Source organism: Colletotrichum destructivum, chromosome 4 (assembly GCF_034447905.1).
Source record: "Colletotrichum destructivum chromosome 4, complete sequence".
Lineage (NCBI taxonomy): Eukaryota > Fungi > Ascomycota > Sordariomycetes > Glomerellales > Glomerellaceae > Colletotrichum > Colletotrichum destructivum.
In genome coordinates, this window is record NC_085899.1 from 3,940,537 (window position 1) to 3,967,140 (window position 26,604).

Here is a 26,604-nt window from a genome sequence, read left to right on the forward strand (position 1 = left end):
TGTTAGTCCGCCCGCCCGCCTCCACCCCCCCTTGTCCTCCTCCTCCATCATCTCCCCCTCCCCCCCTGTCGTTTTTTTCTTGTATTTCCCCTTGTTCCGACAAAGAATGTAAAGAGCACTTAAAAGAAAAAAACTCTCTCTCTCTCTCTCTCACTGTGTCTGGAGGACACTCACATCCCCACGTCATGCCCATGAACAAGTTATGTGAGAGCCCAACGACTCGAGAGACTCGAAACAAATCTCATGGCATCCGAGAGCCCAGCGTCGCAACCGAGCACCCCGGCACCCGACAAGCCGCGCACCGTCCTGGCTTGTGTCTTCTGCCACCAGCGCAAGATCAAGTGTGACCGCAAGTCCCCCTGCGCCAACTGTATCAAGGTTGGTTTGTCAGCAGCTCCGCTTCGCATCGCGTCCGAGAGCCGATGGGGGGGGGGGTTCGTTCCGGAGATAACCCACTAACGGGCCCGCTCGTAGTCTGATCAGCCGTGTATCCCGTCGACGCGAGCGCCCCCCGGTGCCGGGAGACGACGCGTCGTGAAGGACCTGCTCGATAGGTTGCACCAGTGCGAGAGTCTCTTGAGCCAGGTAGCACCCCATGATGCTGAGAGGGGCGGCCGTCCCGTCTACCCCGGCACGCCGGGATCGACGACAGCGGCGGCGTCGGCACCGAGCCCGGCCATGTCCTGGGTGAGCTACGAGGAAGCCCGAAAACAGCCCAGTTCCAGACCCGGCGGCAAGATCGTGTGCGATGAGGGCCGCGCCACCTTTATGGAAAGCCCGCTTCGAGGGAATGTCCTTGACCACGTCAGTAACGCCGTCGTTCGAGTCGTTCCGGCTGCTGCTGCTGCTGCTGCTGCTGCTGCTGCTACCCCCTGCAAATATACATCTGACGGTGATAACCCAGCTGCAACTCTCAAAATTGAGCCTCGAAGACAAGGACAACGAACACTCGACGAACCCGTCGGCGTCCTGCAGCACCTCCGAGCGAGGCGAGCCGGCGCACCAAAAGTCCATGGACTTTGACCTGCTGGCGCTGGGGCCCGTGGAGGTCCTGAGGCTGTGGCAGGTGTTCCTGGAACGCGTCAACCCCATGGTCAAGATCGTCCACGTCCCCAGCCTGGAGCCGCTGGTCTTCGAGGCCGCGACGGACCGCTTCAACCTCAGCCCCGACTTCGAGGCCCTGCTGTGCTCCATCAACGTGGTTGCCATCATGGCGCTCTCGGACGCCGAGGCGGTCCAGATGCTCAACGTCGAGAAGAGCAAGGCGCTGCGCAACTCCATGTTTGCGCTGAAGAAGGCCCTCGCCAAGCTGGACTTCCTGAGGAGATACAACATCACAATCTTACAGTGTCTGGTCTTGTACTTGGTATGTCGTTTGAGGCTCTCTCCTTTCATCTCCTCTCTCTCTCTCTCTCTGTCTCTTCCCACCCCCCCCTGCGCCTGAGAGATATTTGGGTGCTCTTGAGCTGACATGCCCCCAGGTATCCCTTCAGGGGCAGTTCGACCGGCACGCGGCGTGGATTCTGACTGGGACACTGGTCAGGATAGCCCAGCGGATGGGCCTCCACCGCGACGGCGAGCTCATCGGGCTATCGCCGTTCGAGACGGAAATCAGGCGGCGGATTTGGTGGCAGATCATCATGCTGGAGACCAAGTACGCCATCCTCGCCGGCTTCTGCGACACCCTCCTGCCGCCCAACTGGGACACGAAGCTGCCCTCCAACGTCAACGACGTCGACCTTTTGCCGGGCTCCTCAGAGCCCGTCAAGTCGCGCGAGGGGGCTACCGAGATGGCCTTCTGCCTGATGCTCTACGAGTCCCGCAGCTTCTTCTGCGAGAACCCGGCCCCCGACTTCGAGGCCGTCATCCTCGGCGGCGGCACCGTGAGCACCGAACGCTCCAAGCGGTTCGCGGGGCAGCCCCTCGAGAAGTACCGGCAGCTGGTCGACCAATACGAGGAGCGGCTGGTGGCCGCCGAGAGGCGGTATACGAACGCGAGCGCCGGCGGCATCCACCTCATCGCCAGCAAGATCCGGTCGCTGACGGCGCAGCGGATGCGCGACATGATCCTCCACGCGCGCGAACCATGGGACGACATCGACAACGCTGACGCTGGTGGCGGTGGCGGTGGCGGCGGCGGCGGCGGCGGCAATGGCAGCGGCCTGGGCAGTCAGCAGTCCTTCTTCCGGGCCTGGGTCATCTCCTTCGAAAGCGACGTCAACTGGTACGACGCCATCGACGAGCGCTTCACGTGGTACCTCAAGCTACACTTCCAGGCCGACGCCTTCTCCGTCATGATCGAGCTGCTCCAGTGGCAGCCCGTCGGCACGCTCGTCGACCGGGCGTGGAGGGCCATCGACCGGCTGTACCACCACCACTGCGAGATGTACGACGTCGGGAAGAAGGAGAATCTGCAGCGGGCCGAGAACTTGCTCGCTGGCTGGGGCCGGCGCGAGCTGGCGTTCCGCAACCTGGGCATCTCATGCGACACGCCCTTCGTCGTCGCGAGGCTGCGGACGTTCGAGGTGTTCCGGCAGCACCAGGCGAGCCTGCCGCCGCTCGAGCAGTGGCCGCCGGCGACGGGGTCTACCGACGACAGCGCCGCCATGTTTTCGTACGCGGGCATCTCCGACTTTGAGACTTTTGATGGCGGGTTGCCTCCGGGTTCGGGCGGCGCCTCGGCTTTTGGTCATCTGGGTAGCACGGCGCCGGGACAGCATGCTCTTCGATAACGGCCCTTTGCCTAGAAACTGATTGAAGAGATAGATGTATATTATCCATAATTTCAGATGTTGGCGTTGACGTGCAGTCATGCTTAGGGACCGAACTGCCAGTCCTTCCTTCACCAGTCCTGATGTAGGTAGGTCTCTCGACGTGCCATCGCCTACAGATGTAGTCCCGGCCGCTTTCTTGGCTTCCTTCGGCATCGCTCCAGTCCAACTTGGTGTGTATCAACTCACAAGTCCTGATTACTCGGTTTTCCCACGAGAGACCGGCGTGAGATACACGTTGAGCGGGATTCTGTCCCACAAGCCGAACGTCCGTTGTCGCTCGATCCAGGAACCGTTCCCCTCGACGAGCTTGATGTCGAAATCGTAAACGATGCGGGCCAAGATGAGCCGCATCTCAGCATACGCTAGGCTGATGTTGACAACCAGATTTCTTGTCAGCAAATATCATCTCGTTTGTGTTTTTTGTTTTCGAACCAGGGGCCCACGGGTAGTTCATACTTCTTCCCTATGCAGTTGCGCGGTCCCAGGCTGAAAGCTTGCAGGGCGTCCAGGTGATTGTGCTCCCCCTTTCCACCGTCAAGGAAACGCTCCGGCCGGAACTCCCATGGCCTGGTCCAATTGTCTGGACTGTGGTTCGCTGACCATTGTTGGACTTCGACAAAGGTCTTCGAAGCATACATAGGTTAGCCATCATCCCTTTTTCTCTCTCTCTCTCTCTCAAAGGCCTCGCAAGAGTCACTGCAAAATGCTTACTCCCTTTGGAACAAATTCTGACGCGATTTGGCATCCGCCGTTGGGGATCTCCCGGATTAGACCTGACGTCACGGGGGGGTAGAGTCTCAACGCTTCGTTGAGCACCGCAAGCATATACGCCAGCTTGCTCACGGAACCGATGGTGATCTCGCTCGGGTCGGCAAAGGCCGAGCGGACCTCTTCGTTCAACTTCCGCAGCACGTCCGGGTTTCTCGCAAGGAGGTATGTGGCGCCTGCGAGGGTCGTTGCCGTCGTCTCGGAGCCCGCGAGCACCAAGATGAGCCCATTGGCCGAGAGCTTCTCAAACGAGAGATTCTTGGTCAGGCGTTGCGTTGTCAGTTTTTAGAGGCTCTAAAAGGAAAGCTAGGGGGGGGGGGGGGGCATTGGCAGATTTACCCATTCCTCCCTCCTCTTCAGCAAACCCTCGAAAAGGTCCTTTCTGTCCTGTACCATGTTCAGTCGTGTTTCCATCATCTCGTGTGTGCTTTCCTGTAGCTTGGCCATGGCAGAAAGGTTGCCTATCTTGAACAGCCCCTGAACAACGGGGTCGAGTCCGATGTACTTCAAGGCGGTCATGAAGGCGTTGTAGCGTATGGTCTGTAAAATGAAGGCGATCCACGGATGATAGTCGGACCTTTCTAGGCACTTGAATGACTGTCCAAAGATGAGGTCGCCAGCGATATCGAACGTCGCCCAGTTGTACCAGGCCTCTATATTGAGTGCCTTCTTCCCCCTGTCGGAGTTCTCGTGCAGCCGTCTGATGAGTTTGTCAATATACTTGACAATAATGCCCTCCTGCGCCCGCATGGAGCTGTCGGAGAAACCGTGGGACAGCGCACGGCGGAAGCGCTGGTGCTCCTCGCGGTCGGCATTCACAATGCTCTTCGGGATCTCCTCAATCGTCGTGGAGAATAGGCGAGCCTTGGGGATCTCGTTGTCCTCAAAATCCTTGCCGATCTGGAAGCCGTAGATGTCCTTCCATGCCTCGACGTTGGTGAAGGACAAGTGGTTCGGGCTTATGCGCACCACGGGGCCGTACCGATCGTGGAGACGCTGAGTGCTGAAGGCCTGGTATCCGAAGGCGTGCTGCCAGGCCCAGACGAGTGGAGAGGCGCGTTGTAGAACCGGGCCCGGGTATTTGCGAAGGGGGTGGAGGGCGATGTTGTAACCGGCAAGGAGGAGTTGCCAGAGAACAGCCTGCCATCATCAGCTTCAGCTTCGCCTTTGTCCTGCCCAAGTCTGGCTTCACATGCCGCGAAGCGCAACAGAAGCAAGAGGTGTTAGCGTCACTCACGCCTCCCAGGGCAACTGCCACGATACGAGTAGAATTCTCCCAGAGAACTGTCAAGATAGTCGCCATCTTTGATGCTGATGATAGTAAGAAAGCATGAGGTGCAGGTGGGATGTTTGCATCTCTGACAACCCCCGCGTTCATCAGCGTCGACAGCCCAGGTTTTTGAGCGAGAGGGGAAACCTTCGGGTAGCAAACATGCTCCTCCACTACGCGAGGACAAGGAACTCGCTTCTGCAACGCTGCATTTAGTGTTACCTGCTATCGACGAGATGATTGGGTTGTCGCCGGCACACCAGGTTTGAACCTTCGGACGAGTGTTTCGACAAAACCGACCCGGACCAGTACAGTGCCGTATTCGGATTGAAACGCCTTACTGTGAGTCCCGGCATCATAAGTCATTTTCGTTGACTTCCGCAATAGAATCGATCCTATGAAAGGCGTTGGTACACAATCAGGCATGTTGGTTGTTGGTGCCCGGTCTCCGTCATGTCTATGTAAAAAGGCCATACGCCCCAACTTGCGAGATGTAGCTAGGGATGAATACACGAGTGACAAATGTTAGGGTTTTTTGCGAGAGTTATCCTCCCACCCGTTGTTACTTTGGTCGATTATTAATCAAAGAATGCGCCGTGAGACCTCTGGATCACCCTCCATTCAGTAAATACGAACAACTCGAGTGATACTTCGGCATAGTACACGACACTGAAGTTATCACACATTATCACGGCCTATCAACCCTAATCTTTTTGTCTTCTTGCTGCTCTTTGTGCAAGACGTAATCTTTCCTCAGGTTGAATAAGGTTCCGAGGTCAATTGCCGGAATCCCTGTGAAGTCCGGCCGACCCATAAGTCCCTCATGGCGGCCGGACGTGAACATTCCGGCCGTAGCGTCCACCGTCTCCGTAGTCTCCGTAGTCCAGTGTCGGAATCCGGCCTGGGGCACAATAATCTCCTCACCGCCAGGTGGAGATGATCTTGGTCATCTTCCTGCCGTCGCCATTGTTGGCCACCGGACTGCACAGCCTTCCGGGCTGCCGACGGGCTCGAACGTTGTCGCGTTCGTGGTCATCAGCCACTCTAACCTCAACTGCGTTAGCTGATCGTCCCTTGGCTAATCGCAACTGAACACAAGCAGTCTTGGCATTTATTGATGGTTTTGAGATAGCAACACGGCATAAATGGTTGCTTGCGAAACGGTCTTTCATGTCTGTATACGATAGTCGGATGACCCTTGCATCGTTGTCCTTGTTTCTACCATGTACATTTGCCCCCGGTGTTGTCATTCTGTTTCTCGTTAAATACAAGTACTTTCCAATGAACTGGATAACTTCTGCATCCCATCGCCCGTATAAATCAGTCTTAAAGCCGGGCTAACACAATCTTTCTGTCCTCCAATCATATTTGACTCTTTCGATCATGTCATTTTCATTCCGGTTTTCTTGCATTTTCATCACGTTATTCTCCCAGCCAGGTCTCATAGCTCGTTTCCAGAGTATGTGGTAGTTCTCATTTTGACAGGGGACCGAGACTGAAAAATGACCCGTTCTTTGTTGTGCAACACTTCCAAGTCTTGTCAAGCAAACAAAAATCTCCCTGAAGGGAGATGCGAGTCTGTTCCGAAAGCCTGATGGAGTTTGCTTCCGTCAGAGGCGCGTGTGAGTAATGATCAATGAAAGAATGCAGTACACCTCTTAAGGCGCCGGTTGCAGAGCCTGTACGAGTATTTGCCCATTCAGTACCGTTTTCATCAGCCAAACGCGCTTGTATAATTGTTTTTCAGGCTTGGCAGTACATCTAGCGAATACGAGAAACGAGACACAATATCCAGAATCCCTGATGTCGTTTTTATGGCTTAGACCTGCGGCTATAACAGCCAAGATTTCACCGAGCGCTGTTACCTCGAAGCATCTGAGTCCCATCAGCCATGATGTCTGCACGTTTAGTGTTTCTTGTGGGGGTGCTACCGCTCGTCAAGGGCCTGGGTGATCGTGGGAATCACGGGACGTCGATGGGGATGAGCTTCACTCCGTTACCATTTGTCGCAATCTCACCAACCTCTTCACCAAAACACGGCTCCCTTTTGGTTCCATATGAAAGCAAAACCTCGTCATGTCCCCCTTCTCTCTACGCCATCTCTGTTACAGCCACTCACCAGAGTGTATTTTGTTCTGTCACTAAAGGTCGGGACTGTCAGTCAGGCTCTTCGCGCCCAATCCAGGGCAAGCTTTTCAACCCCGCCTCGTTTTTGGTATTGAGCATTCTCTGTTCTAAACTGACAAATCCAACAGACTCAGTGAGCCGTCTCGATCGGAAGACGAGAGGCGCCTGTATGATCAGCGCCTACACAACAGTCACGGGCTGCAGCGCCATTGAATCGGTGAAGTTGGCAACAACTGCAAAGAGCATCGCCTCAACGGAGCCTACATGTACAATCGGCTCCTCTGCTGGCGGGACCTCCTCCATCTTTTTCAAAAGGGGGTCGATACACTTTTCAGAAGGGGGGCTCGGGAAACGCGATGAGCCGACACCTGGCCTGTCCGGGCTGCCATCAGAAAGCATGGGAATCACTGAGTCGGCCTCCGAAACAACCGTGACAGTCACGGCAACGGTGTACCAAGACACGACAACGGTGAACCTTATAGAGACCGTAACTGCCATCTCGGCTCCGTCCTCGACGACGACCGGCACCGTCGCGACCAAGCCCCCGACGCCGAGCCCATCGACCAAGTGAAGCAACCCTCCGATAACATCAAGGAGCTCTTCCTTGCCTCAGACATCTGCGCCTCTTCCTCCTCCTCCTCCTCCTCCTCCTCCCCCTCCCCCTTCCAAGCCTGCGGACGGAGTAGTCGTCGTCTTTCAACGAAGTTACAGTCCCGCAGGAGGTGGGGGAGTGGGTGGAAAGTGGCTCATCTTCCCCAAAAAGGGAGACGACTCGGACTTCGACCTTTGCACGGCTGACTCGGTCGGATGGACGGCAGCACTTGCCTCTGTGGAGAAACGGCCCTGGCCCCCCAGCTTCAAAGCTCAGCAGAGCGTCTTCGGGAAGAAGGGTTGCCGGTACACGGGGAATGAAGACGGGCCCGGCAAGTTTTCCTGCGATAGCGTTTCCGAGGTGGAATGTGCCAAAGACCCGTTTCATGACGTCGAGAAGGCTCGGAAGTACTGCGGTTCGGGGAGCAGTTTGAGTACTTTCGCTCCTAAAGTAGTATGCCAGTTCCTTTCACAGTGACAGGCCGCGGCCATGCTGAGGTAGTCAGGTAACGCGGTGACTACTTTTGTTACCTCGATACTAGGCAGTGGGGAGATACCAAAACATTTCTCGTCATAAGAGATAAGCTTTCAATGTACAGAACCTTGGTGTTTAGACTACGGAATTTCGATGACAATGATATCTGCTCCCCTTTCTTGGAGTGTTATCGCCTTTCAGAGTTCCTTGATTGTCTGACGTAAGTAATCGTGGGCATGCTATCTCCACAGCACAAGGTTGGTTGTAAGTTATGGAGATTGCGTAGGCCAAAGCGGGTTATCTAGATGTACCCTACGTATTGAATGCATCTTTGACAGATTGGATCAGAGACTCGGTCGATCAAGCACTTATGGAACCTCAAATCAGGATTCTTTCCCGTCCGCTTCAACAAATGAAGAACGAGAAGACGCTTCCGACATTATTCATTCGTTGGATCCGCAGATTCGTTCAAACCTCGGGATCATTGATTCGTACTGTGTGAGGACCAAGTTACTCGAATAATCTGAGGAGGACATCGGAGTATCCTTCCGATATCTAACAACCCTGCAGGCCGTACGCTTATGCCTGATCACATCGTTGGCGGTGTTTACCCAGGTTTGCAGCGGACGCTTTTTGCCACACAGAGTACCTCGGGAATTTGGTCCGTTTGTAGCTGACAATGATTCGATAGGGCAACCTTCTGTTCCAGCTCCGAGAAGCCCGGCAGGGGTTGCAATGGTCGTCACATGTGGTGCGAAGCCGTCGACGGTTCATACGGAATCACGTCTTGGCTGGGTCGGACTGGAGTAGAATCCTGAGCCGCAGAGGACATCAGTCTGACAAATCGCTTTCAAAGAACTTGTCAGTCTCTTTTGCTCTTTGTATTACGCGTTCTTCCGTTTCTGAATCAGTGTTCCAAGGCAGCGGCCAAGTCACAGGCTAGCAGGGTCGTTGATCATGGCTACCAGACTGAGCGTCAGCAGGGTTAGATTAGAAACCCAACGGCTCTAGTTTCCAACCAAACATGTGTCTCTTTCGAACAGAATTAAATGTCACAAAATTCATCATCCAACGGACGCGCAATCGATAGTTCATTATCCGAGGCCCCAGATGGAGTTTGAGTAGCTTCTGTTGGCTGAGGGGACCAGGCAAAGACAACCTTTGCAGCATTGTGGAAACCACTCTCCGCCAGAGAGTTTTCAAGTCGGAAGGCTTGACAAGATACTCGGATGCGGATAGAATAATCACCAGTGCCGTAATGATCATGAGAATGCCGCGGCATCCGACTGCAATCCCAATTCCCATCCCCACATGTGGAACAGCTGGTTTGTGCACGCCTGTCCGTAATCCACAGTCCATATCGGGTTGCCGTCGGAAAATCGCCCCGTACACTTATCATGCATGAATGGGACCTCATTCAACGGAATGGAACTTCGTGAGGCGAAGGGTGAAGATCATGATGCCATCTTTCTCAACCGTCAAGGGAGCTGCCTGACAGCCTGTCCTGGCTGAGCTGAACTGGCTGGCAGGGTCTGCCCCAAATTCGGCCATCCTTGAAGGGTCCCGGGTTCCGGGGTTAGCAAGAATCCGGCACATCAGCTGGATGGCGGGTGTTCCGTAACCAACCACAACCCTGTAGATCTTGGCCTCTTTAGCGTCTTGCAAATAAGGGATCAGCACAATGATTTCGTTGGAGAAAAGTTTTCCGTTTCAGCTGTTTCCCCAGAAGCCTTTTCGGCCCGGGCGAAAACTATAGTCACACAACGGGGAACAGCCTAGTAGGAGAGATATTGGCAAGAATAGAACAGATTGGGTATATTTCTAACAATAAGCATGGAGCTTCGAAAAACTCCCCGCGGACGAATCTCCGGGGGGCACGTCAGACAGAGTTGGAGTTGTCGGCGCAGGAAAATGCCGCCGAGCCCCCGGACACCTTGTAGCTGTCCAATATCCCGACAATCGAGCCATAGGCTCCGGCAATCATCAGGAAGGTACCGCTGACAACGACGAAGACGCTGAAGCAGACCATGGCAATCCACCTCGGCCTCTTCTCAAACTTGCCCTCGGTCCAGTGGTCGTACAGCCACATGCAGCCCATGGGCTGGAAGGACAGGAGCGTGCCAAAGAGCGCACCGACAAGTGACACGAGCCCGTCGAAAACAGGGATGGAGCTGGCAATGATGTATGCGATCACGGTGATGCTAAAGGTGCAACCAAGCCAGATGCCCCAGTGTTTGATCGTGTTCTCGGTCAAATGCCGGGATCCACGCAGCATCCGGACGAAGATGTACTTGGCAGGAAGCTGAGAGAGAACTTGTTAGTGATACCATGACACACACAGCTACAGCCGCTCCAAAAAATTGATATGGGTTAGAGAGAGGGGGAGCTGCTTACGTGGATAACCAGAGTCGTGGTCACGATCAAGCCGGGGAAAGCCAGGCCGTAGCAGATCCTCTTCATGGTTGCGCCGGCCGAGCCCAGGGCGGGCGAAGCGACGTATGAGCCGCAGAAATAGTAGACGACGCACCCGATGGCGATGTAGGTGGCCGTGACACCGCTCTGGCAGATGATCAGGGCGCGGGTGTAGTGACGGGGGTCCCGCATCTCGGACACGATGGAGAAGAAGGCCGGCGTGCCGGCGAAGGCGAAGACCAGGGTGGACAGCGCGGACGAGGCCTCGGCGAAGGTCGGGCTCCCGATGACCTTGTAGTCGGAGGTCCAGTGACCCTCTTGGGGCGCGGCGGCTGGTCGGTCTTGGACTCCTACGGCGACGGTGACGGCAAAGACTGCGTAACATGTGTTAGCCGGCTGCTACTCTCGCCCAAGGGGGCGGGCGGTCTTGCGCGAAGAACCTGTAGCCGCGGCACTTACTCGAAGACAAGATGCAGATGAGACCGATCCATGCGAACCAGGTAATCTTCCCCAGCGTCTGGATGCTTCCAAAGCCGAACCCGATGAGGGCGGCCACCGCAACGAAGACGGCGGTGCATGCGCCGTGCATGGAGACCGCATTGAGCGCAATCGAGGCACCGAGCATGCCAGAACCGGCAACGAAGATCCAGTCTGATGAGGAATCTCTGAATTAGTCCGAGTTTCTTTACCTCTTTCTCTCTACATGGGACGGGTCTATCACTCACAGAGGCAGAAGACGATTCCGAAGAATTCGCGTCCGACTCGGCCGAACAGCAAGCGTCCGACGTCGTCGATACCGTAGACCTCGGGATGGCGGAGCTTGAAAACACCGACGATGTAGTCGGACCACGTCGTGATGGCGGCGATGGCGATCAGGGCGATAACGCCCGGCACGATGCCCAGGACGTCAAAGACATTGGGGATGGACAGAACACCCAGGCCGATCTGGGTCTTCATCATGAGAGCTACGGTTCCCTTCCAGCCAACCTAAAGGGGGGTTTTATTAGTATCCTGCTGAAGACTCGCTCCTCCTTGAGACTTTTCTTTCGTACATTACGGTAGTTGGGGCCACCCTCTTTGATCTCGCCGAAGACGGCATCGTAGGACGAGTTGGGGTCCTCCAGGACCTGGCCGTTTTGCGAGTGTGTTGAGACGGGTCCCAGGCCTTCAATGTCCTCTTTCTTCATCTGCGTCATCTTGGCAGTAGTTGAAAACAGGGGTTTTCACTTTGTTGATTCGCAAACGGGAGAGGCGGTAGGCCAACAGTCGACGGACGACGTTTCACAAGAGACGACAACAAGTCACTCGCGGTAATGGAGAGTTGTTGATGTTGTTGTTGCAAGTTGGTAGATATTCTTGTCTCTGAGATTGGTTGAAGTTGCGGGATTTCGGAGAGTTCAAGAGCGGTGGTTGATATAAGTGAACGCTCTCGTAATTTGAAGGAATGAATCGCTAAGCAGATGGAGATGCATTGACTCTGAAGCCCAACTGTTGCTTGCTAGAGATGAGAGATAGTCTAGAGACTCGGGAACAAAAACGACCCAAATCGGGATTGGGAATCATGCGCTTTTGTACAAAACACAGTCCAAGCGTGCGGCCTCACAAGTCCTTGGATTCGGGAGAAAGGGAGGGAGAAAGCTGGCATAGGCTGCCAAGAAACCCTTCCTCCCATCAGCCTGCCTGGCAGGCCCAGGCCTACCTCCCTCCTCTTGCATGGGCCACAGCGCAATGAACAAGAGATAACTTGCTATCGCTCTAGTTAGATTACGTATCCATCTAGGAGAACTACCCCATATTTTCCCCAGACTGATTCTCAACGGGGTCTCTACGTCACGGCGGGACGGAGGTCAAGGACTCAGGGGGCAAGACTGACTCGCACGGCACTTCTCCGTGAGCGTGAGAGCGTTGAGAGCATGCACGCGTTTGCAGCAACCGCGTTGGGCGGTGTGGGTGGCATAACATCTCGCTGGAGCCAATGAATGACTTGATAACATTGGATGGTCGGATGCCATCCCGACTATTCCCCCCCTCCCCTGCTTGAGACGGAACAAGTATCTGTATCTCTCTATCTTCTCTCACTTAATCTTGCGAGTTCGTCAACTTTGCGTTACATGTAACTGTTAGATATCTTGCGGAAGAGTCGGTTAGGGATATCTGAATCCTTGCCGGGCCATGCTTTAACCCCCAGAAAACACCGCAAACGCAAACTCGCATGTTGCAGCAGCTGCGATAACAACGGCCCGTTTGCCCCCCATGTCCCATGTTCCAGCGAAAACCTGCCTTCGCATGCCTTGTAGGTTACGTCCCCGTGGAGACTTGCCCGCTCTCGCTGGGCCAAGCGGAGGCGCCGTCGGCACGACTCGCGGAGGACTTCCTAAAGCAAGGATAGCTCGACGCCCAAGATCCCTGTTTTCCCTCACCCCTTTGCGGAGCCGCCTCCGTTTCGAAATCAAACCATCGGGTGCTCAACCGGTCATCGTCCCGCCTACCTGTACTGACGAGCACGTATCGGGATGGCCTTCCGACTTTTCGCACCCAGTGTGTTCCGTTCCCTTTCCTGCACGTCGCCACTGCGGGACGGCACCGGGGACACTTGGAATGAGGAGAGAATCGCGGGGGGCCATGGTTTACCCAGGCTCGCGATGAGTTTCTGTTAGTCACTCGCCGCGGAACCAACCTGGTGTCGATGATGATGGAATGGGGATTCAAGCCTCGCAGCGTTGGATTGACTTCCACTTCCCCATGGGGTGAGGGTGAACCATCATCACATGAGATGAGCATGGCATCAAGTACATAGTAGTTGACAGCAGCTGGAACTTGGAGGCTCCACGAGCTTACCCGCCATGGTCCTGGGAGGAGGCTCCGTTTGAGTGTGTCGGATACGGTGGGATACGCATTTCAGCGACAATTTGGCCATCCTCCCGACACCCACTCACCACGACCCTCGGCCGGTCCGCATAAATTATGACAGCAGGTAATTGAGCCATGGCCAGCTCTGCCCGTGTCCGTGTCGCCAACGGCGCGCCCACCGCCGTCAGCGCACTCTCGGCACGGTGTCTATCTATCTTCAGACCCTTGCGGACGGTTGGTGTCGCGGGGGCCGTCTCACATCGCGTTGCATCGTCCACGGTTAGAGAGAGAGAGAGAGAGAGATAGGGAAAAGCCTTTTTCTCTTCTGTGAGGTATCTTTCCCCATGAGAAGAGAGTCGAGAGGGTCCCACCGACGGGCAGATACCTATCAACGCATACTTGCATCGCATCGCATGGCCATGTCGCATTGCTGCGGTGTATCTAGGGTGGTTCTAGGGTGGCCAATTCTCCGACAACGGTGCAGTTCAATCATCAAAACCGTCGTTATCACCGGCCGCACGTGTCTGATAGCCAACTGCCCCACGTTAGAGCCGAGAAATGAGTTTGGGTGCAGCATTCCCGAACCCCAACTTATCGCCGGTCCGTGTTGGTGAGAGTCTCGGGGAACTACTCTGTACTGTAATGAGATAGATGGATTAGATAGGCACCTGGTCCGAGGGGCCCCCGGGATCTGGTTCCTCCACAAGCAGCCGCTACCCCGCGTTTTCGGTTTGGCGATGGACGTCACATCACCCTTGAGGCTCACCGATCCCGAGCAGCGGACTGGTATACTGAGTGAACTTTTATGCCTGTTTGACAGATCTTTCCAGCCCGTCAACTACTCGAGTAAACCATTCTTAAAGAGTGTGACATGGAGCCTGGAGCCGGACGAAACAAGGTATCGAAGCGATCCTCGAATGCGTAAGTCTTCTCCGTCTGTCCGCCGGCAGCCGTGGTGTAACGGCAAGCTAGCTTACAATCAAGGGTAGCTGCGTGAGGTGCCGCCGTCAGAAGATCAAATGCTCTGGCTCTCAGCCGTGTGATGCCTGTGGCAAGCGGAGACAGTCGTGTATCTTTGACGAGAGAGACCAGCGGATTGTCGTCACCAGAGGGTAAGAGCCTGGCTCGTTCTCATGGGCACAAGGCTCGCTAGGCTCATCATCCGTGAGCAGATATATCATCGACCTTCAACAGAGGATCGAACGGTGGGAAAGGAGCCAGAGCACCAATGAGCCTACCCTTGCCTCGGTCGAGGGCGGACCTCGTGCCAGCAAAGCAAGAAACAGTTGGTCTTCATCCGTGCTGCCGCTTTGGCCAAGACTTGGCTGACGATAGGAGGTGAGGGCGATGTTGATATTCCCATGAGGGATGACTCAAGCGGCGGCCCAAATGCTGCAGAGAGTACACAAGAGAAAGGCAGCGCGGAAGCCCGGCACAAACCACCGCCAGTAGATCCCGTTGCTTCCACCCTGACCAACCCTCTATCGACCGGCCAGTCCGAGTACACAACAGCCCCGGATGGAAGGATACGTGAGTCATTCTGGTTGTTGAACTCGACGTAAATGGAAAACGCGCTTACAGGTGGGAAGTGTACCTCGGGACGTCTTCGAATTGGTCCTTCGTGCGCCGCCTCCTCAGCATCACGCACCAGCACGTCAACAAGACCCCCTTGCCGACCAACGCCCTTCTTTTTGACGCCACGGCCTACTCTCTGGACTGGAATGGCTACAGGACCGGAGATGCGCCAGAGATGCCGGCTCTCCCGACGCAAGACTACGCCATCTACCTCGTCAACGCCGTCAAGTTCCACTGCGGCCAGATGTTCCACCTCTTTGACGAAGAAACCTTCATGAAGTCGCTTGGCCACTTTTACTCGGACCCCAATCCGAGGCCGGACCCGACTGATCTATGGTTCATCCACTATCTCCTCATCCTCTCGTTCGGGAAGGCCTTCACCACGAAGACGAGCCGCGGTAGAAGGCCTCCGGGCCACGACTTCTTCGTCAAGGCGATGCAGCTGCTCCCGGACCTGGTTGTCCAGCTGCGAGAACCGGTGCTGTCTACCGAGATTCTTTGCTGCGTTTCCCTGTACATGCAATGCATCGACTTCAGGCACCATTCAAATAACTTTGTGAGAGCCTCTTCTTCTGATTTGCATCCCAAGATAACCTTTGACTTACAAGAACATCAGATAGGCCAGGCTCTCCGGTTCGCACTCGGGGAAGGCATGCATACAGATATGCCGGCACAGCAGCTTGGAGAGTCGCACGTCGAAAGATGTCGCAGGCTGTGGTGGACGGTGCATATCCTGGACAGGGAGATGACATCCTTGTTTGGACTGCCTCCGTCGATCCATGATGATTACGTCCTGTGCCAGCTCCCGACCTACTCAGGGTCCGTACAACGGACGGCCGCCCTCCGCATGCGGGTCAGGCTCTCCGGCGTGATAGGGAGCATCAACAGGAGTAAGTAAAGTCTTTTTTTTTTTTTTTTTTTTTTTTTTCGGTTCTACCGTTTGACTCAACCACGACCTGAGCTGACAGCATGCCACAAAAAAAGAGGTTTACGGTCTCGACGGGAGACTGAACAATAAGTTCATGCTCGGTACCAAAGAAGTGCTCGCCAGCGTCGCGGAAGTCGCCGACGAGCTCCAACAGTCCTTTGCGCTGCCGCTGGAGAAGGACACAAGCTGCGTCTCAAGAACGTCGGCCCACCTTCACCTCCTTCACCATCAAGTATGTTTTGATGAACCGAAAGAGGGGGGGTCATTGCAGGCAGTTAACTGACATGACGGGTCTTGCTAGTGTATCGTGCTCGCCACCAGACCGTTGCTCTTCTGCTTCCTGAAGATCCGCTTCGAGTCCCAGAGCAAATGCACAGAGCTCCTGGGTTCCTCTCAGACGGTCCGAAACTTGATCCAGATGTGCATCGACTCCTCGCAGCAAATGGTGTCCATCTTGGATTGTCTTCAGTCACAAGGGCTGCTAGGTGAGATTTTCCGGTTGTGCAGTTCCGATGACTTGCGAAACCTGGTCAACAGCTGACACGTTTTCCCTCAGAGACTTTTCTTCCTTTCGACCTCGAGGCAATATTCATCTCCGCTAGCAGTCTGTTGCTAGGTCCCGCGATAGACCCGGAGTGCTTCGGGTGCCTTGATTCCTCGCTGGAGAAGGTCTACGCGGTCTTTGACGAGATGATCATGGCCGGGAACGCCATCGCCAAGTTCCGGAAGTCGGAGCTGCAGCAGCTGGAAAGCATGCTGCAACAGCTCACTCCGTGGCCGTCCCAGGCCTCGGAGCAGGCGACTCTCGTAGGCGACGCGGGGCAGACGCAACCTCGCGAGGACGCAAGCCCTCCGGACACGGTCATTTCGTCAATGACGACAGACCCTTCGCAGCACGAGAGCTATTCGTCCTCGATACCGGGGACCATGGACGATATGAGCTATGATAGCGGTCTCACGATGGCGCAGTTGCTGGATATGGCGAACTCCATTGAGCAGGAGGACTCGGAGTGGATGTCTCAGACGATAGTTGAGCATAGCATCTGGTAGCCCAGGAACCAAAAGTTGTTTCGGCGATGTCTTCTTCCCTTTCCCATTGCCCGAATTCTAGAAGGCTTTGGCGTGTCAAGCTTGGATATAACAGTGATGAGTGAATTGTGACTGGTGTGACGACAAACACACCTCAAGATCGTCAGCAACCTGGAGCTTGTCCAAGGCTTTGTACGCATATCACACAGGTGCCATCACAACTACAATGATTGTATAAGTGTAAGACATAAAATTTCATTTCTTGTCTATGGGCTGGATTTACAACTTCGACGTTCTCGCCTTGCGGATCTCGGCAAACTCGACGGTACTCCCCAGACGCCAACTGACGGTATCACCCCATTTTCCATCCCCATTCGCCTTAGGCTCCTTCCAGCGCCACCTCTCCACGGGCTGCTTATTGTCCGGCGCCTCGAGCAGGCTCTTGACCCAGTCTCCGACGAGAGGGATCAACTTGGCCGCGTGCCCCGAGTCGCCAGACATGAGCACCACCGAGCCGTTCGACTCAGGCACGTAGTCGATGACGAATTCCGAGTCCGCCGTGTCCGCGAACCAACAGATGGTCTGCTTGACGAGGGGCCGATCTTTGAGGGCCGGGAGGGTCTCGGCGAGGAGTTGCCGCACCTTTTGCTGGTCGTGGAGCGGCATGAACTGGCTCTCCTCGTACGCCGGCGGCAGCGAGACGCCCGTCTTCGGGTCCGTGTTGATGTAGCCCCCGCCCATGGGGCACAGCTTGAGCAGGTTGGTCTTGGGGTCAGGCTCGAAGTAGAACCCGAGATCGCGGGCGTAGGTGACTGGGATGCCCCGGAGGGCGGAGGTCTCCTCGTCGGTGAGCTCGACGTGGGCTACGGACCACGACTTGGCCACGACTTGCCTGCTGCACTCCGGTACCAACCTCGCCGCGGCCGCTCCCACGGCGACAATGACGAGCTTGGATGGCACGTGGTGGCCCGCTTGTGTCTTGATGCCGGTAGCTTTCCTCCCTTCGGAGGAGGTTTGGTAGACAACTTCCTCTACGGCACCGTGTTGGCCGAGGAAGAACTTGACCCCACGGACCCGGGTCGCGTTGTAGAGCGCAATCAAGGCGTTTCCCGAATGCACGTAGCCATCGAAGCGGTTGAGGTAGCCCTTCCAGCCGGAACAGGGGCCCTCACCATACTGCCAGACGTTATGGTTGATGTCTTTCCCCCCGTTGATGGGGACCACATGTTTTGCCAGGAGCGGGTGGTCTTCCGATGCCTTTTGGAATCTCTGAAGAGTCTCGGCCGCTCGTTCAGGAGCCCTGGCCGAGACGCAGTGGAGGAAACCAGTCCGGTGGAAGGACGGTGCGAAAAGCGGCGTTTGCCATGCTGCAGCAGCTTTCTGTTTCTAGTCAGCTTATCCATCTTCTTTCCGATTTGGAGGGATGGAAATTGACATACAATAGTGAGGTTCGTATAGAAGGAGTCTTCGTACTCGGCCCTGAAGATCTTGTTGATATCGTTGGCCGCGGAATCCCGAGGGGGGATCTGCTCGTGCTTGTCGAAGACGGATATGTTTGTGTAACCGGCCAGTGATAGGTGGTAGGCCGTGGACAGTCCAAACGCGCCGGCGCCCACGATGATAATTGGGTCGGATTGACTGATGGTCATGGTCGTTAGATGGTGAACTGACAGTTAGTTACTGGGGAATTGTGAATGATTACAGCTTGGTTCGGTGCATGGCCTGGGCAGCACTACCACTCCTAATGTATGATGTATAGCATGTTGCTTGGTATCCGTGTGTGACTCTCGTGAAAGTCAGAAAACCGGCTTCCTTCGGGCCCTTGCCCCGGTCTCGGGTCAGACGTGCTGTGAGATACTAGTTACATCGTGGGGTTAGATGTAAACAAGCGTGGCCGCAAGGAGCAGGGGATCCGGCGCAGCGCAGCGCAGCACCACAAAGTGGTGCAGATGGCTAGATCTTTGGGGAAGTGGCGTGGTTGTATCGTCAAGACGGATGCCGATCCGACTATCTGTTAATGCACTGCTGAGGTGGCCGGGAGCTCATCCGGTGCACACACTCTTGGCTGTAATCGGACCATGTGGGGGGCGGGGATGGGATGCCGGGGTGTCTACCGCGGTTTCCAGCGTACCAATGAACAATAAACTAGTGATTTGACTTGCGGATTAGGGACAATGGGAGCATTTGCAATCAGAAGTGTGTCTTTCGGCTGTTGCAACGACCCTCGGGAAAAGCACGCTTTCCATGGGTGAGAGTTGTGAGGGGTTATATGGCTCCAGGGGCAATATTCCATGGGGCTGAGAGGTTCCCAAAGGCGACCTTAAAGGCGACGGAGTTGGTTTTCAAGAAGAGACACAGTTGAAATGCATTGTCTTCTATTTACTCCAGGTCTCTAATCAGGGCACTTCCTGTTGTCAGGGCATTCTGCGTTGAGAGCAAACTGGGATAACTATAACTGCCTTATGCTACTGTGCTATATCATGGGTTAAAGATGCAGTATTAGCGAGCATGAGTGATCACCGAGATCGGGAAATGAGTCTTCTTGAACTTGGGCATTCATGACAATTAAACAACTTTATACGTAGTATGCCTCTAAAGGCCCCCGTTGTGATGTGTGGCTACGCCTACGTTGTACAACAACACACCACATTATCCATCGTCAATAAGCCAACCCCGCCTCTCTCTCACTTGTTGCTGGGGTACAGGAACTCCGTCTGCGGGAAGAACTCTTCCTTGATCAGCCTGGGACTGACAAACCGCCGCATGACGTCCGCGCTTCCGGCCTTGTCGTTGGTACCACTGGCACGAGCACCGCCAAAGGACTGTTGTCCAATCAAGGCAGCGGTGGTCTTGCAGTCTGGGGAAACACACGTTAGATCACGGGGGAAAAGTGAACTAGAAGGTTGAGATATGAGACTTACTGATGTAGAAGTTGCCTGCGGAGTAGCGCAGGGCATCCTCCGCCTCGCGGATGGCAACTCTGTCGTTGGCGAAGACGGCCCCCGTCAGGGCGAAGCCACCTCCGCTCTGGTCGACCTTCTTCAGGGTCGAAGACCACTCGGCGTCCGGGTAGACCGAGATGGCCAGGACGGGGCCAAAGATCTCCTCGTTGAAGAGGCGGTGGTCGGGCGAATCCGCCAGGTAGACCGTGGGGTTGACGTAGTATCCGTCGGAGCCGTCGTAGGTGCCTCCGACCAGCAGCTTCAGCGAGGGGTCCTTGTTGCTCTCGTCGATGATGCCCTTGATCTTGTTGAAGGAGCGCTCGTGGATCACCGGGCCCATGAAGGCGTCCAGCTTGCCGTCGGGGCTCCCGATGGTGATCTGCTTCACCTTGGACGTCAGGCTGGAGAGGAACTCTTCCGCACGGGACTGCGGGAGGTAGACGCGGGAGGTGGCGGAGCACTTCTGGCCCTGGTACTCGAACGCGCCGCGGACGGTATGGTTGACGGCGTGCTCGATGTCGGCCGTGGGGTGGACGAGGTGGAAGTTCTTCCCGCTCGTCTCGCCGACCACGCGTGGAAACTCGCGGTACGTCCTCTTCCCGATACCCTCGCCGATCCTCGCGTAGAGAGAGCGGAAGACGTCGGACGAGCCGACGAAGTTGAGGCCGGCGAAGTCGCGGTGGCCGAGGACGACGTCGGTGACCTCCTCAGCGTCGCCGGGGACGAACTGGATGACGTTAGGGGGCAGGCCGGCCTCGAGGAGGATGTTGTAGAGCAGTTGGCTGGCGTAGATGTTGCTGGGGGAGGGCTTCCAGACGACGACGTTGCCCATCAGCGCGGGGCCGGAGATGAGGTTGCCGCCGATGGCAGTGAAGTTGAAGGGCGAGATGGCGTAGACGAAGCCTTCCAGAGGCCGCCACTCCAGGCGACTAGAGTCCACATTAGCTACATGACGTCTTTGGAAGAGCATGATTTCTGTTTTGGTTTTGTGCATTATCTCACCTCCACATGCCATCAGAGCCACGTGTTGGCTGTTTCTCGAGAATCTCGGCCGCGAAGTTGCAGTTGAGTCTGAAGAAATCGGCTAGCTCAGCGGCCGCGTCAATCTCTCCCTGCCACATGTTCTTCCCCTGGCCTAGCATGGTCGCCGCGATGATTTCGTATCGGTACTTGGTGACGACAAGCTCGGCAGCCTTGAGGAAGATGGCGGCGCGGTCTACGAACGGCGTGTTCTCCCAGCTCTTCTTCGCGTCCAGCGCCGACTCGATGGCCGAGGAGACCTGCTCCTTGGACGCGAGGGGGAAGTTGGAGAAGGTTGTTGCGTGTTCGGAGGGGAGGACGGTGTTGAACGACTTGGCTGCTACTTGTGTCTGCCCGTTGTAGAAAAGGTCGCTCTTTGCGGGCAGTTGAGCGCGCAGCTTCTTGAGGGCTTCTTGGAGTTTTGCGCGTTCTGGGGAGTTCTTCTCGTACGTGGGCTTTGGCACACGAGTGTCAGCAGACATGGGCTAACTGTTTTGTGTCAATTCTGTGCCTGGGACTCACGTTGGGCTCGTTTCTCGGATCGGGTAGCCTGAATGGCATCGTCGACTTTGCTCTTCTTTGTGCCAGGGCGACGGGGGCTGTGATCTGGTGCAGTGCGTCCCTCGGGGACCGAACGGGTCTCGCAGACCTCATGATGCCGGCGAGTTGCATTGTGATGGTTGCAGATGGTTGAGACTCAAAGTTGACGACTAGGAGAAGGTTGACTTTGTTGGTTCTCTTCTGATAATGACGAGTGTCGACAATGGAGCTTTCTGTCTGCTTTGCCTCGAGTGACGAGAGTGCTGCTACAAGGAATCTAGCATCAGCTTGGACGTCTCTCGTCATCTTATTTGACAATGGCGATGCTACGCCGGTCAAGCTCCCGATAGCTCTTTTCGTTCGTGGACCAATCACCTCTTCCGTCGATGTCATTGCTGCAGTTGTGCCGAGATCGGACGGAGCAGATCCCGGAGCGGAGGGGTCCCGGACGGCCTGCCGATATCTCGATGCAGGACCCCCCCCGCCAGCGTGGAGCATTTGCTACGTTTCTGCATATCCCCCGCGAATTTCGGATCCTGAACCTCGACACATGCGTCCAGCGGCATGTGCTCCCGTGTTCAACCAAGACTGCAATCAGTCGTCTCCGATCCCGATTCGAAGTCAAATTATTTGACCTTAGGCCAAGTGAATGGAGGTTTCTTGTGCTGCTTCTTTCGGACCTTGGTCAAGGGGGTCGAACACCAGCTTCGCACTGAGTATTACAAGGCTATCATACGCAAACCCAACGACTAAATGTTGATTAGGGGGCTTTGATAACTCGATGTGATTTACGAACATCACATGCGTAGTTGCTCGAGGCAATGGCAATCAGGAAGTTCTGGGGCTTGACCAGTGGTGCTCATCGTGTGAATGCATAGATAAGGAAGAGAAAGGCCACACTTAGAGGAAGTCCCATACGTCTCACGTTTCTCTGTCCCAAATTCTCTACAATGACCCCAACCGATACCCAAAAAGGCTTGGAAAGCAAAATCCAAGAGTCATGCTCCCTTCCGGGACAGTTGGCGGGCGACTTGGCGGCGGGTGCTGTCTCCGCCATGCTGATCTCTCCGGCAATTACCATGCTAGACAGGTGAGCCAACCTACACAAGACAGCCCCGGCAGAGACATAAACCCCTGTTCGAAGACTAACGACCACCCAGGGCCGTGGTTGAGCGGACAACCACAGGACGGCCCCTCATCCGAGGTCTCATCTCACAGCTACGCTCCGCCATCCGTCGACCCCGCGGTTTCTTCCTCACCCGGCCGCTCGGCATCGTCTGGACCCTGTACGCGGCAACCTACGTCACCGCCAACGCCGCGACGACGGTGGCCGTGAGATACGACGGCGCCGCTGCCGTAGGCACCGCCACCTTCGCCTCCACCCTGCTCGTCAATGTTCCCCTCGGTGTATGGAAAGACCTCCGCTTCGCCGAGATCTTTGGTTCCGGATCAACACTCGAGGCGGGCAAGTCGGTGACGACAACGACGACGACGACGACGACGGCGGCGGCACCCCGGGGCCTTCCCAGGGCCGCAACGGCGACGTTCCTCCTCAGAGATGCCGTGACCATCTTCGGCTCCTTCACGCTGCCGGGCTGGGTATCGTCGGCCATCCCAGACTCCGTGATGGTGTCCTCACATTCCAAGACAACCATCACGCAGCTGGCAGTCCCCGTCGTCTCGCAGCTGGTGGCCTCGCCGATCCACCTCATTGCGCTGGACTACTACGAGAGGCAGACCCGGTTGCCGTTCTCCGACAGAGTGGCCCGGACGCGGGGGCATGTGCCGTCGACGGTTGTCATGCGTTGCGTCAGGATCATACCGGCGTTTGGCATCGGGTGTTTGGCGAATCTGGAGTTTCGGACATTCTTTCAAAGCTGGGCTTCCAGGGTGACATAGACCATAGAGACTTGATGCGTTGGCGGAAGTATTTCAACATCCTACAAGCAGAATCAAAAGTTGTCGATACTGGACCAACTTGCCACCTTTTCAGAATGACACGGCATTGTGCCAGCTCAGCCGTCATTCTCATCTAGTGTCTAGTATCGTTTACATGAGGTTGGCTCTCCATCAGACGTGCCACCGTGACAGCCTCTCTCAACGCCTTTCCAACATGCCCCCTTACGGCACCCTCCTCCAAGACCATCAAACCCCCAATCGTGCATCCCTCTGGTGACGTCCCCTGGTCCTTCAACAGAGCGGGATGGAGACCATTCTGCATAAGCGTCGCGGTTCCAAGCATGGACTGGAAAGTCATCGTGTGCGCGAGGTTCCTCGGGACCCCGACGGCGACGGCGGCATCGATGAGCGCGTCACAGATTACGGCGAAGAAGGCCGGCGTCGAGCCCCCGAGGGCGGTGGTCGCGTTCATGAGCTTCGGGGCGATCTGCACCGTCTTGCCGATCCTGTTGAAGATGGCCTCGGTGAGGTCCAGGTAACGGGCCGGGACCGCCGGCTCCGATATCTCAATCGCCGTGAGGGACTGAGAGACCATGGCCGCGATGTTGGGCAACGTGCGTACCACCCAGGCGCGGCCTGCTGCGTTCTCGGACGTGGTCTCGCTGCCGTATATCGTCGTTTCCAACCTGCCTCTGGTCCAACCAGCAGCCACGCTGATGAGCAACTTGTCTCCCAAGGCCTCTTTTGTCCCTGGTTGCGAGAGGACCGTCTCCACGTCACCGGGGTCGACTCCCAACACGACGACATCTGACTTCTGCAGGGCGGCGGCGTTGTCGCCCCTGGAGACGACGAGCTTGTCTCCCACTGCTGCGAACCGTTCTTTCAGGGACGTTTCTGAACGTTCGCTTCGGACGCACGCAATAAAACGAGTGATGGGGAGGTTGTTGCTTGCGCTTTCGGCGTTATCGAGTAGCGCTTTCAGTATGGGGATGCCGAGGTTTCCTAACAGCACCTGGTTAGAGAACCGTACCTCGATTCAAACGATCAATACAGGACTCACCACATCCCAGTACACACAATGTTAGGTCCTTGAGTGAGTCCATAGTGTGATTGCTTGAGTCTTTTTGCGTACTGGCTATGTTTGTTGATAAACAGATGTACAGGAAGGAGAATTGAGCTTGGAGACGCCTAAGACAGTCAACGTATGATGGAAGAAACTGAGGACCGACACAAATCCTAATTGATTCAAGCAGGCAAACTCCTAAAGATCTCGACTGTGAGAAGAAAGCTACCCTTGTCCTTGTCCTTTGTCCCTAAAGCTACCCCTCACCACACATCAACCGGGATCTCCCCCGCCATCCAACCACACGGGTGGGGGGTTTGATATCGGGAGGGCATCCGTCGTGATCTCCGCCATCGAGATACTCCACGACCACCTCATCACTGCCCTACAGACTGCCGAGACCGGCCGAACCTGGACCTCAACCGCCTGCCCGCCTCGGCCTTGAGAGCTGCATACTCGTCCACCGTCCTCGAGACCGCATCCCTGTTCTCCACGGCCCTCCGCAGCAGATACGCCGCGCACTCGCCCACGCTCCCCCACGTCGAGCACTTCCACACCTGCGGCGACGCGTTCCGGCCCCGCCCTCCAGTCCCGCCGCCCCCCTCCTCCTTCATCTGCAGCAGCGAGAAGCTGACCTCGTCCGACATGCCCTGCAGCTGCGCGAACCCCACCGGCACCGTCGGCAGCCCGTCCGCCAGCCTCTGCCGGTGCATCTTGTGGGCCGCCACGACGCTGCGCTTGTTGTGACTCGCCAGGAAGAGGTTGAGCGACGGGAACGGCTTCCCGCCTGGCGCGCCGAACTCGCCGATCCGGCGCCTAAGGGCCCCCTGCGCGATGCTGTCGTAGGCCTCGTCTGTGTCCCGCTTGGTGTCGTGGATCAACGACCTCTCGTCACTGCTCATGTACGCGCCCCGGACCAGCTTCAGGCCGTGCGTGAAGCCCTCCCGGCTCGCCGCCTCGAGGTGCCCGGCGAGGGTGTCCGGCGTGCTCTTCAGGTACGCCTGATAGGTGTTGTAGACCGTGGCGCGGCCGGCGTCACGGTTGAACTTGCGCATGAGCTCCATGCCGGCGAGGAAGATGCCCCATTGGAAGTGTTGGGACTCGGCGTCTAGCAGGAGGCGGACGCCGCGGTCCTTGCACCGCTGGCAGATCTCGTCGAGGGCGTCCATCATCTGCTGCGGCGGCAGCCGTCCGGCCGCGAAGGCTTCCGTGACGCGAGGGCCGGCTCCTGTGAGTCTGTAGATGCCGTCACATTAGCATCTGAACCGTCTCTGCGACCAAAGGCAGGGGGGAAGGGGGGACCTCACTTCAAGGCCAGTTGGTCTCCATCGCTGAGCAGATCGACCGTCTCCAACGCCCCCTTTCTCCACGACTCGATGGTGGAACAGTGGCCATTCTTCGCGGCGTCTTCCTCTGAGTCGATGCCCAGACCGTGCTCCGTGTTCGTCTTTGCATCGAAAATGGTTTCTTTTGCGTACGTGAGGATCGTGCCGCGGAAGCCCATGAACCGCAGGTGGCGCATGGTGTCTTTCGCCTCTCTTGGCGTCTCTCCCGCGCAGAACTGCTTGTAGAAGACGCCCTTCAACAACGCGTGGAGCACTGGGTTCCGGTCGACGTCGGTGAAGTACCCTCTGTTCGGTCTTGTGAGGAACGACAGGACCGAGAGTGATGGGCCGAGAAGCATCGGCTTGGAAGAGATGGCAGCGACCAAAAGGGACCTCATGAGGACCGGTGTAGGCAGAGCTGCCAAGGTGGACGGAGCTGCAGTTCCAACGCCCTTCTCGACAACCAAGGGGGCGGTCGAGACGGATCTCGAACAGGGCAGGGAAGGGGCAGCTGTAACATAGCGCTTCAGAGGGGTTCTCGCCGTGAGAGAGGCGTTGCAGTATGAGAGTTTCATCATGATAATTTCTGTGGTTGTTTCGTACGCAGTGATACGTCCTCGAGCGGACGGTTTGCCTTTAAGTTGTTACACATCGTGGCCTCCAGGTGAGTTGCCCTCAGCGCCACTTACACCAAACTCAGTCACTCACACCAGTCAGCACACACCTGCTCCATCGGCTCGCAACGACACCGGAGCCGTCTGATGCGTACACTGGACTGGGAAACTCAGTGACCATAGCCACGTGGATGTTTGCCCGCCAGCTTATCGATACCCCGCTCACAACGCGGGGTAAGATAGCCAGCTGTACGCTGTCACGAGGTGACCAGATAGGCCTGTTTGCAGTGCTCGGTCGAACATTGGCATGATGCCTGCCTGGATGGCCTGAAACTTACCGGGCCCGGAACCCGACATTGGTGGGTGTGGGGGGACGGATGTTTGGGCGTCTTCGGTTTAAGA

General features: G+C 56.3%; 10 protein-coding genes across 10 annotated transcripts; 3 read left to right on the forward strand and 7 right to left on the reverse strand.

The window, feature by feature from the left end:
• The first annotated feature begins 107 nt into the window (after positions 1-107).
• Positions 108-2,794, forward strand: CDEST_07127 (uncharacterized protein). The gene is made up of 4 exons (XM_062923286.1): positions 108-378; positions 475-804; positions 905-1,366; positions 1,482-2,794. The coding sequence occupies exons 1-4, from the start codon at positions 244-246 to the stop codon at positions 2,730-2,732; spliced, it is 2,178 nt and encodes a 725-aa protein (XP_062779337.1). The 5' UTR covers positions 108-243; the 3' UTR covers positions 2,733-2,794.
• Positions 2,795-2,969: 175 nt separating this feature from the next.
• Positions 2,970-4,845, reverse strand: CDEST_07128 (Putative cytochrome P450; the record flags this gene model as incomplete). The annotated part of the gene is made up of 5 exons (XM_062923287.1): positions 2,970-3,141; positions 3,231-3,397; positions 3,486-3,800; positions 3,882-4,682; positions 4,780-4,845. The coding sequence occupies 5 exons, from the start codon at positions 4,843-4,845 to the stop codon at positions 2,970-2,972; spliced, it is 1,521 nt and encodes a 506-aa protein (XP_062779338.1).
• A 2,274-nt stretch (positions 4,846-7,119) lies between these two features.
• On the reverse strand, positions 7,120-8,022 carry CDEST_07129 (uncharacterized protein; the record flags this gene model as incomplete). Its single annotated transcript, XM_062923288.1, is given in 4 exon segments — positions 7,120-7,414; positions 7,426-7,610; positions 7,718-7,941; positions 8,004-8,022. 4 exon segments carry the CDS (start codon positions 8,020-8,022, stop codon positions 7,120-7,122), a joined length of 723 nt encoding a protein of 240 aa, XP_062779339.1.
• A 1,771-nt stretch (positions 8,023-9,793) lies between these two features.
• On the reverse strand, positions 9,794-12,007 carry CDEST_07130 (Putative amino acid transporter, transmembrane domain-containing protein). Its single transcript, XM_062923289.1, has 5 exons — positions 11,470-12,007; positions 11,143-11,404; positions 10,877-11,068; positions 10,400-10,791; positions 9,794-10,307 (listed from the first exon to the last, which is right to left on the reverse strand). Exons 1-5 carry the CDS (start codon positions 11,611-11,613, stop codon positions 9,885-9,887), a joined length of 1,413 nt encoding a protein of 470 aa, XP_062779340.1. The 5' UTR covers positions 11,614-12,007; the 3' UTR covers positions 9,794-9,884.
• A 1,977-nt stretch (positions 12,008-13,984) lies between these two features.
• On the forward strand, positions 13,985-16,878 carry CDEST_07131 (uncharacterized protein). The gene is made up of 9 exons (XM_062923290.1): positions 13,985-14,188; positions 14,257-14,379; positions 14,440-14,552; positions 14,606-14,797; positions 14,857-15,398; positions 15,459-15,732; positions 15,827-16,002; positions 16,072-16,255; positions 16,327-16,878. The coding sequence occupies exons 1-9, from the start codon at positions 14,139-14,141 to the stop codon at positions 16,818-16,820; spliced, it is 2,148 nt and encodes a 715-aa protein (XP_062779341.1). The 5' UTR covers positions 13,985-14,138; the 3' UTR covers positions 16,821-16,878.
• A 200-nt stretch (positions 16,879-17,078) lies between these two features.
• On the reverse strand, positions 17,079-18,448 carry CDEST_07132 (Putative FAD dependent oxidoreductase, FAD/NAD(P)-binding domain superfamily, MTOX family; the record flags this gene model as incomplete). Its single annotated transcript, XM_062923291.1, has 2 exons — positions 17,079-18,179; positions 18,239-18,448. The coding sequence occupies 2 exons, from the start codon at positions 18,446-18,448 to the stop codon at positions 17,079-17,081; spliced, it is 1,311 nt and encodes a 436-aa protein (XP_062779342.1).
• Positions 18,449-19,483: 1,035 nt separating this feature from the next.
• CDEST_07133 (Putative delta-1-pyrroline-5-carboxylate dehydrogenase, aldehyde dehydrogenase) lies at positions 19,484-21,433 on the reverse strand (the record flags this gene model as incomplete). The annotated part of the gene is made up of 4 exons (XM_062923292.1): positions 19,484-19,656; positions 19,721-20,697; positions 20,744-21,216; positions 21,284-21,433. The coding sequence occupies 4 exons, from the start codon at positions 21,431-21,433 to the stop codon at positions 19,484-19,486; spliced, it is 1,773 nt and encodes a 590-aa protein (XP_062779343.1).
• An 818-nt stretch (positions 21,434-22,251) lies between these two features.
• On the forward strand, positions 22,252-23,200 carry CDEST_07134 (uncharacterized protein; the record flags this gene model as incomplete). Its single annotated transcript, XM_062923293.1, has 2 exons — positions 22,252-22,391; positions 22,462-23,200. 2 exons carry the CDS (start codon positions 22,252-22,254, stop codon positions 23,198-23,200), a joined length of 879 nt encoding a protein of 292 aa, XP_062779344.1.
• A 105-nt stretch (positions 23,201-23,305) lies between these two features.
• On the reverse strand, positions 23,306-24,434 carry CDEST_07135 (Putative pyrroline-5-carboxylate reductase, 6-phosphogluconate dehydrogenase-like domain superfamily). The gene is made up of 2 exons (XM_062923294.1): positions 24,261-24,434; positions 23,306-24,202 (listed from the first exon to the last, which is right to left on the reverse strand). Exons 1-2 carry the CDS (start codon positions 24,301-24,303, stop codon positions 23,334-23,336), a joined length of 912 nt encoding a protein of 303 aa, XP_062779345.1. The 5' UTR covers positions 24,304-24,434; the 3' UTR covers positions 23,306-23,333.
• Positions 24,435-24,447: 13 nt separating this feature from the next.
• Positions 24,448-26,204, reverse strand: CDEST_07136 (Putative proline dehydrogenase domain, proline oxidase family, FAD-linked oxidoreductase). The gene is made up of 2 exons (XM_062923295.1): positions 25,571-26,204; positions 24,448-25,499 (listed from the first exon to the last, which is right to left on the reverse strand). Exons 1-2 carry the CDS (start codon positions 26,164-26,166, stop codon positions 24,641-24,643), a joined length of 1,455 nt encoding a protein of 484 aa, XP_062779346.1. The 5' UTR covers positions 26,167-26,204; the 3' UTR covers positions 24,448-24,640.
• Between the last annotated feature and the right edge of the window lie 400 nt (positions 26,205-26,604).

Coding starts and splice junctions, on each gene's coding strand:
- CDEST_07127 (XM_062923286.1), top strand. CDS start 244: ATGGCATCCGAGAGCCCAGCGTCGCAACCGAGCACCCCGGCACCCGAC. Junction 379..474: donor CCTGCGCCAACTGTATCAAG/GTTGGTTTGTCA, acceptor GCCCGCTCGTAG/TCTGATCAGCCGTGTATCCC. Junction 1,367..1,481: donor AGTGTCTGGTCTTGTACTTG/GTATGTCGTTTG, acceptor ACATGCCCCCAG/GTATCCCTTCAGGGGCAGTT.
- CDEST_07130 (XM_062923289.1), bottom strand. CDS start 11,613: ATGACGCAGATGAAGAAAGAGGACATTGAAGGCCTGGGACCCGTCTCA. Junction 10,792..10,876: donor CATCTGCATCTTGTCTTCGA/GTAAGTGCCGCG, acceptor CATGTTACGCAG/TCTTTGCCGTCACCGTCGCC. Junction 10,308..10,399: donor CCACGACTCTGGTTATCCAC/GTAAGCAGCTCC, acceptor GTTCTCTCTCAG/CTTCCTGCCAAGTACATCTT.
- CDEST_07131 (XM_062923290.1), top strand. CDS start 14,139: ATGGAGCCTGGAGCCGGACGAAACAAGGTATCGAAGCGATCCTCGAAT. Junction 14,798..14,856: donor AGCCCCGGATGGAAGGATAC/GTGAGTCATTCT, acceptor ACAGGTGGGAAG/TGTACCTCGGGACGTCTTCG. Junction 15,733..15,826: donor GATAGGGAGCATCAACAGGA/GTAAGTAAAGTC, acceptor CCACAAAAAAAG/AGGTTTACGGTCTCGACGGG.
- CDEST_07135 (XM_062923294.1), bottom strand. CDS start 24,303: ATGGACTCACTCAAGGACCTAACATTGTGTGTACTGGGATGTG. Junction 24,203..24,260: donor ATTGTGTGTACTGGGATGTG/GTGAGTCCTGTA, acceptor AGGTGCTGTTAG/GAAACCTCGGCATCCCCATA.
- CDEST_07136 (XM_062923295.1), bottom strand. CDS start 26,166: ATGATGAAACTCTCATACTGCAACGCCTCTCTCACGGCGAGAACCCCT. Junction 25,500..25,570: donor GGAGACCAACTGGCCTTGAA/GTGAGGTCCCCC, acceptor CGGCATCTACAG/ACTCACAGGAGCCGGCCCTC.